This window comes from Mastomys coucha, unplaced genomic scaffold (genome assembly GCF_008632895.1).
Source record: "Mastomys coucha isolate ucsf_1 unplaced genomic scaffold, UCSF_Mcou_1 pScaffold5, whole genome shotgun sequence".
In the NCBI taxonomy this organism is placed as follows: Eukaryota; Metazoa; Chordata; class Mammalia; order Rodentia; family Muridae; genus Mastomys; species Mastomys coucha.
In genome coordinates this window covers 115,882,478-115,890,169 of record NW_022196911.1, presented here as the reverse complement: position 1 = coordinate 115,890,169, position 7,692 = coordinate 115,882,478, and the positions used below count along the sequence as shown (strand labels likewise).

The 7,692-nt window shown below is 53.4% G+C and overlaps 1 protein-coding gene across 1 annotated transcript in view; it reads right to left on the bottom strand.

Moving 5' to 3' along the window:
* Positions 1-177: 177 nt before the first annotated feature.
* Card14 (caspase recruitment domain family member 14) overlaps positions 178-7,692 on the bottom strand; it is a 35,245-nt gene continuing 27,730 nt past the window's right edge. The window contains exons 16-23 of the mRNA XM_031354093.1: positions 7,027-7,153; positions 6,532-6,769; positions 6,024-6,087; positions 5,300-5,411; positions 3,849-4,022; positions 2,323-2,444; positions 1,561-1,676; positions 178-1,040 (exon numbers count right to left, since the gene is read on the bottom strand). Coding sequence (XP_031209953.1) covers positions 836-1,040; positions 1,561-1,676; positions 2,323-2,444; positions 3,849-4,022; positions 5,300-5,411; positions 6,024-6,087; positions 6,532-6,769; positions 7,027-7,153 — 1,158 coding nt within the window. The 3' untranslated portion in view covers positions 178-835. The remainder of the gene's footprint in view (positions 1,041-1,560; positions 1,677-2,322; positions 2,445-3,848; positions 4,023-5,299; positions 5,412-6,023; positions 6,088-6,531; positions 6,770-7,026; positions 7,154-7,692) is intronic.

Below are 7,692 nucleotides of genomic sequence, written 5' to 3'. Positions count from 1 at the left end.
TCTCTCTCTCTCTCGCCTTTCATTCTGAGTGATACCAAGCACCTGGCCCCAGCTTTTCCCTTCCTTCACTTGCCAAGGGACAGAAAGAAGTACAGCCTAGAAATCAAGAAAGAGAGGGTCTATCCCCTCCACCTCTCTATCAACTCCATCTTGGGAGGGAATGAGAACCATGAGCTCTAGCATTGGAAACCCCTTTAACAGCAGTATAATAATTCACAGAACAAGCACACTGGATCTTAGGCACTGGGACACAGACACGCTGACAAAATGACTCAGTTTATGGCTAGGTGGTGGCTTCACCCAAGCGTGGTATAATACACCCTGAGAAGGACCAGGGGTAATGTCAGTAATGACTTTGCTCACTGGTGTTTGGGGCTGGGCACAGAGGCAGCGAGTCAAGGAGCCACTCAAGTCTGTCTACTATGGCACCTTCGTTTGCAGGTATCTGTGGCAGCACTTGGCTGTCAGCAGCTTGAGTCAGTCACGCCCAAGGTGCCCCAGAGTCAGTGCCCCCGCCCTGGGCAGGGAGGACTGCTCCAGTGAGCTTGCAAGGTTCATTGGATGTCAGAAACATAAAAGGAGGAGACAGACCCACAAAGCTGTTCCTCTTATCACAGGAGGTTGGGGCGCTGGCTCTGAGCGGGTCTCAGGGAGCACCCCCACATGGCAGAATAGTCTCTGGTCCTCTGTTGGCCAGGCCATGCTGTGTGAAGGTGGCTTCATCATTTTCACCGTGATTTCTGTGAGCACGTGAGGTCAGACCCAGACCAGAGAAGGAAGTGACAGCATTAACAGACACGTGGCGGTCCCCACCGTCCCAAGCCGGGTCTGGGCTTCAGCAGGGGCTCTCTGTCCACACCACCTTCTTCTGCTCATCTGCAATGGCCAGGCGCACACAGCTGAGCAGGCTGTCCGGGTCACTCCAGCTGTCGGGGGCCAGGCTGCTGTACAGGCACGGCACCCTATCCAGCTCCCCCTCCTCCTGCCGGGCCTCCTCCAGGAACTGCTCCTCCGAGCTGCCAAGCCGGTGCAGGCTCTTCCTGCAAAGCAGAGAGATGTTCAGCCCGGGGATAGCAAGGTAGCCGGGAAAGCACACAGATGGCTTCAGTACAGAGCGCTGTAGGCGTCCAGGCTGTAGAAGACTCAGCATGCACCCTTGGGTGCGAACATGGGAGTCCTATCCAGGGAAGCTCACGAAGAAGGAAGGACTTGGCCGCAAGCAGCATTCACTGATGGGGTGGGCCAAGCAAATCGCACTTCCCAGAGGAGACATGCGGGCAGTGGGGTGTTTGTCCCAGCCTGACACCAAGTGATGGGTGGGAACTTGGCTTCTCGAGCCTTAGGCACTGGGCAGCTTTAATGTGACTAGGACAGGGGACAGGTTCACGCCTGAGGGAGAGCAAGCCGGACCTCTGGCCTGCGGCTGCAAGGACACAACTGGGGCCGGAACTTAGAGAGCATTAGTGTGTTCTAGAGGCACATGACAAGCTTTTTCCAGAGCACAGGCACCTGATTACACCCTGCTGCCCACTCCCTGCCTAGCCTTCACCAGGCAACTACCTGAGTTTCTTTGCCGTCTTCTCATTGACAGAGACATGGATGATGATGGGGAACATGTCCATCTTGTGTAGGACTTGGACGCTGTCCAGCCGGACATCCAGCAGGGCGTGGGTGCTCTTTGGGAGGGCATAGAGAAGCAAGTTAAGCCCCCCCTGGTCTCTGGTCTGGGAGGAACTGAGAGGAGCCTGTGCAGCAGAGCACAGGGCTGTGTGGAAGAGACCTGAAGAGAGGCAGCGTGGCATGTGCCAGGGCGCCTGCCGTAGATCTTAAAGGGTGAAACCTATTTGATTTGTCCCTGGGGAAATCTGGATTTACAAGGCTTTGGCCTTGAGATAGATTTTGCATGGAGTGCAAACCTTAAGAATCAGACAGTGCCAGCTGTTGCCCCCCATTGTACGCATGCAAGTGGTTATGTGTGTGTGCTTGTGAGTGTGTGCGTGTGTTTTCCTTCCTACTCCTTATGGAAGTGTGAAACTTGATGGTTTACTGAGAGCTGTAAAATCTGGGAGTCTTGATGTCTTCATTTATTTCATTTATTAACAAACACCTATCAAACATCCCAAGTTAAGAGAACTGAGGCCCAAAGACCCACCTGAGGGTGGTCCAGCATCATCACGTGAATCCCAAACGGTGGGAACAGGCTTGGGTCTTTCTGTGTCCCTCCTATAGAGCATGAAGCTGGGTGTCTAGGACCCTACAAGGAGCCCCCAAGCCTGGGCAGGAGCTGCCACCCCCAGAGTAGCCTCTAGACCCATCCCTTACCATATTCATGAGGGACTCCACGGCATGCCGGGTGACACAGTAGTGGTCACCTATTGACTCTCCCTCCTGGATGATGTCCCCTCTCTGACTCCAGGTGACATACTCCTCCTGGCTCAAGTACTCTGATGGTGACATTAGATGAGGTGGTCATACACCAGGATCCTGAGAGAGCCCTGATGAGCCCCCCATACTGGAGGTCTTCCACAGCATCCAGGGGAAGGTTCTCACAGTGGTTACAGAGAGACCTATACCACCTCTGACCACAAGTCCGCGGGTGACCCTGAGCCATAGGCATGGCATGTGTGGACTCTGGGGTAGGTGAGGTTGGGGGAAGTATAGATGGAGGGGGGATATGGGCGCTGAGCCCATAGATATGCAGACAAGTAGACAGACAAACAGTGCGCCATGTTACTTCCTATGATCCAAACTTAGAGTGGATCCAACTTCAAAGACTGAGGAATCCCACAAGTCCCTTAAATCACTTTTTTCCACCCACTATAGTCCTGGCCCCAGGGGATACTGGGTAGTGTTTTGGGCAGTGTTTCTATTGTGTGTGTGTGTTATCAGTTTTCCTGTCAGACGTCTCACAGTGCTGAGGACAGCTACACATAGAGAATGTAGGCCATAGGTGTCCTGGTGCTGAGGTTGAGAACCTCTCTAGAGCCCTCCTGAGCAGGTCTCACGGCCCAGCTTGGTCAGAAGGGCCCTGTCGTCCTCATCAAGGCACCCCAGCGTACACCTCTCAGAGTCCCCTCCCCCACGGTCACTGCAACATTGATGGGAACCCTGGGCCCCCACATCCAAGTGAGCACCCCCCAACCCTGGCCAGGACTCCTGTCTTGCACTCTGCTTTAGAAAAATATTCAAGGAGCCAGGTGGTGGTGATACATGCCTTTAATCCCAGCACTTGGGAGGCAGAGGCAGGCGAATTTCTGAGTTTGAGGCCAGCCTGGTCTACAGAGTGAGTGCCAGGACAGCCAGGGCTATACAGAGAAACCCTGTCTCAAAACAACCAAAAAAAAAAAAAACAAAAAAAAACACCCAAATAAAATGAAGCTGCCTCGTGGCTAATGGTAAGTTGATGGAACCCTCAAGCCATGCCCCCCTGCTAAGTACATCTGTTTTCAATGTGCCTATGTTGGAGGGAGGGACAATGACCCATTCTTTCATGCCCATAAGAACCCAGAATGGCCTTTTTTGGAAATAGGGTCTCTATGTGAGACAACACTGGGCTACTGTAGACCCTAAGAAGGTCATGTATAGACGAAGACGCACAGAAGGAAACAGTAGTGACCAAAACCGAGATGGGACTGGGGACTTCCTGCACACCTGCAGTGCTGGAAGAGCCAGGAAGGACCCACACCTGCAGCCCCCAGAGAGCAAGGCCCTGATGAGGCCCCGAGGTCAGACATCCTGGGAACTGTGAGACGGTGGTCACCGTTCAGTGTTCCAGTTTGTGGCCCTCAGTTATGGTATCTCTGAATTTATGGTCACCTGTTCTGGCCACTTGACAGAGGAGCACATACCTGCTGAACACTGCTTAAAACCTTGGAGGAGACACAGCTTTTTGCCTAGGATCTTCCCAACTACTCTGGGCACAAAGAGCACAGGCCGGGGCCGGGCAGGCCTGTGGGGATGCACCAGGGTGTACGGTGCCAGGGTGAAGCAGCTTTCTGCCCAGAAGCACGTGCTGGGACCACCTGCAGAGGACAGAGGTTATGAACACCTCCCACCTCTGTCCCTGCCCCCTCTTCCCCAGGAGACACTGATGGGGGACATTCTGAGCTTCAACGCTGCTAACTGTGTGTGCTGGCTCAGCTGTTACAGAGCTCACAGCTCTTCAGGATGAGCCCTTGAGGAGAGAAGAGCCTGGTTCCTCCTGAGGAGTGTGAGGGGCCTGCCTTTCACCCTCACCCTCCCTCTCATCCTTGCCTTCCGTTCATCCCTGTTCCTCAGGCCGCAGGGTCCTCAGCCTTCTCCCTCCTGGACCCTGGGATATTTAGGTTGCTCCTGTTCTCAATATCAACCTTATTTTCTAAAATGTTTATTTTAATTTTATGTGTTTTGGTGTTTTACATGCATGTACATATGTATGTGTACCAATGCTCGCAGAGGCTAGAAGACATCATTGGATCCTGTACAACCGGAGTTACAGATGGTTGTAAGCTGTCTAATTTGGGTGTTGTCACCAAACCTGGGCCCTCTACAAGGGCAGTAAGTGTTCTTAACAGCAGAGCCATCTCCTTAGCCCCAGTACCCATCTTAGATTATGCACCCAAACTGTCTTAAAGAAAATGATAATTTCTCTTCTACCAGATTCACTTCTGATCTACTTCATTCTGCAGTTTTTACCCATGGGGCCTACACCAGTCAGACGTCTAGCAGGACCATGAGTGTGCACTGATCACCTAATGACCCTCTTTATGGAACGCTGGATGTTTGGTAGGTTCTACATTTCTGTACACATCTGTGGGCTAGTAGCTTCTTTATACTTTCACTGGGTCAGGCCTCAGAGTGGGGCATGGCCATTTAGAAGGCATCAGATGGGTTGCTCGGTTGCTATTTGTTTAGAAGGTGTATAGATATTCGTTATGATCCATGAAAAACAGCCCGGGGTGGAGGATGTCGGAGAGATGGTTTAGCTGTTAAGAGCACTGGCTGCCCTTCCACAGAAACCTGGGTTCAATTCCAGTTACCCACACAGTGACTCACAACCACCTGTAACTCAATCCCAAGGGATATGGTGCTCTCTTCTGGCCTCCAGGGGCACTGCATGGGCATAGTGTACATACATACACATACATACATACATACACACACACACATACATGCATGCATGCATGGAGGCAGGCAGGTAAAACATCTATAAAAACAAAGGACAGCCCCTGGCCTGAGTGAGAGACACCACCTTGATGGTACTGCCCAGCAGTGACTGCCAATGCCCACATGGTCCCTATGTCAACCAGCCATGCCTCACCTTCCTCCCTGCCAGAATCCCACTGGCTTTGGTCAAAGGATGAAGTCAGAGGACTGACAGCAGCTTTGTCCACACTGACAATTCGTACTAACTTCTGTGGTCCTCCAGGAGGCTGTCATGGGAGGAACAGGGGGACAGGAAAGAGAGCAGGCTCAGCATCAGCACTAGGTTTGGAGCCTGACACCCCCTCCCTACTTCAGCACCCTGCCACATAAGCAAATCCAGAACAGCCTCTCAACAATCAGGCTGTGACATGGAGCAACCGGGCTTCCCAGGCCCCACACCAGGGGTGAGAGGCAGGGGAGGGGCCTCAGGCAGCAGGGCTCTGCAGGGAGGGGTGCAAAAGGCAGAGAGAAGAGCAGACCCTCTCCCCCGACTTAGCATTGCCGTGCTCCAGGCAGGAATATCCTAGCACCTTGCTCAGGGACAGATGGGTGCTCAAAGTGAAAGGTGCTCTGTGTCCCAAGAGAACAAGGTGACCAACCTCAGAGGAAAAAAGAACAGGGGAGGGGGTGAGTTGGTGACAGAAGACTGGGAGAGTGAGAAAGCTCTGGGGGTCTCTCTGAGGTCGGGCCTGCAGGTCCACAGGGCTTGGTGGGGAACACAGGGTCCAGATAGTGCCCGGCTCAGCTCAGTGAGTCACACTCCCCACACAGGATTCCACAGAACCCCGCTCCCTTCCAGCCCGCCCCAGAGGGACTATACCCCTCTGCCAGAGCCTCACCTTTCGGGGGACTGTGCACCGTTGAGTCATGTCCTGGATGAGGGCCAGGAGCTGCTGCTGAGCCCTGAACAAATGAAGGAAGAGAGGCTCTGACAGCCTGACTGAGCCTTCTCAGGGACAGGAGTGACACGCAGGCAGGGAGCAGAGAAGGACAGGAGTGACACACAGGCCGGAAGCAGGAGTGTTCTACACTGGAGCACATAGACTCAGGCCTTGAAAATATCTCCCAGGCCTAGGTCCAGGCCAGGACATGCTAATTTAATTGTCCTATACTGGTCCCAGTAGGGGCTAATGGGCAGCCAGGGCATATAACAGAGAGGCACCTACCCCCAGCAGAGCCCATGCATTCCAGTAAACCTTTCCTGTACTCCTTATTCTTGGGCAGGCACTCTGCTATAGGGCAGGGAAGATTCTGGAAGGTGGAGGAACCTCAGCGTGGAGCTGAGACAGGCAGACATTATCCTTGGGACATCTGTGGGGCCGTACAGAGCCAACCTCGGCTACTCACTGTGAATAGTTGGGGATGGTGCCAGCCTCCATGTCCTTCATGGTGTAGGGGTTCACATGATGGGCATGCCAGCAGCTGCGGCCTTGGAACATGGTGTCCGTGACATGCAGGATATCATTGCAGTGAGCATGCAGCTCTCCCTCCCCTCTCCTCTGCATGGCCAGGTTGACACGGATGTAGAATGAGTCCCCGGATGTTACCACCTTGGCATCTAAGTCCTGGATGAGGTTCTTATAACCTGACAAAAGAAGATGTCAGTGGCTGATAATCCTGGACCTCCAAACTTATGCAAGGAAGGTCCCAGAACGTGGAAGTGGGAGGGAAACGCCGTGGAAACCACCCAGTGGGATGGAGGGAAGTTTCCAGTTCTTTGGAGTCTGGAGAATTCAGGGAGAGCCTGGCTGAACTGCCTTGGCTCCTAAGCCTGGGTTCTGGGGTGCAGCAGGGTCACAGGAAGGCACCGAGTGCTGAGCAGGTGTGAGCTGGTGTCTGTACCTTCAGTGTTGATCTTCACAGACAAGTAGCAGGAGCCATTCACCCTCCTGAGAAGGCCCACAGCCTGCTCCAGTGTTGTATTCTCCAGAGTGGCCCTTAATGATGGCTTGGTAGGCTTATAGTCCACCTGAGGGCAAAGTGTGAAGGTGAACTTCTCACCAAGACGGTATGGCAGCTGAGATGGGGTGGGAGTGGGAGCCTTCAGAGGACCCCTTGGCCTTCCACAGTCACCCACATATCTCCTCATGGCCTATACGAATCCCTTGTCACAAGCTGTGTGCAGTGGAGTGAAAATTCTGGAATTCTGGTTTCTTTAAAAACACAGAAATGTTATAAGAATGTGTTTTCATTTTAATCTCAGGTATGGGGATATGGGGCTGCTTCAGACTGTCCACAGCTGGTTCAGACTGTCCGCAGCTGGTTCAGACTGTCCACAGCTGGTTCAGACTGTCCGCAGCTGGTTCAGACTGTCCGCAGCTGCTTCAGACTGTCCGCAGCTGCTTCAGACTGTCCGCAGCTTGTTCAGACTGTCCGCAGCTGCTTCAGACTGTCCGCAGCTTGTTCAGACTGTCCGCAGCTGGTTCAGACTGTCCGCAGCTTGTTCAGACTGTCCGCAGCTGCTTCAGACTGTCCGCAGCTGCTTCAGACTGTCCGCAGCTGCTTCAG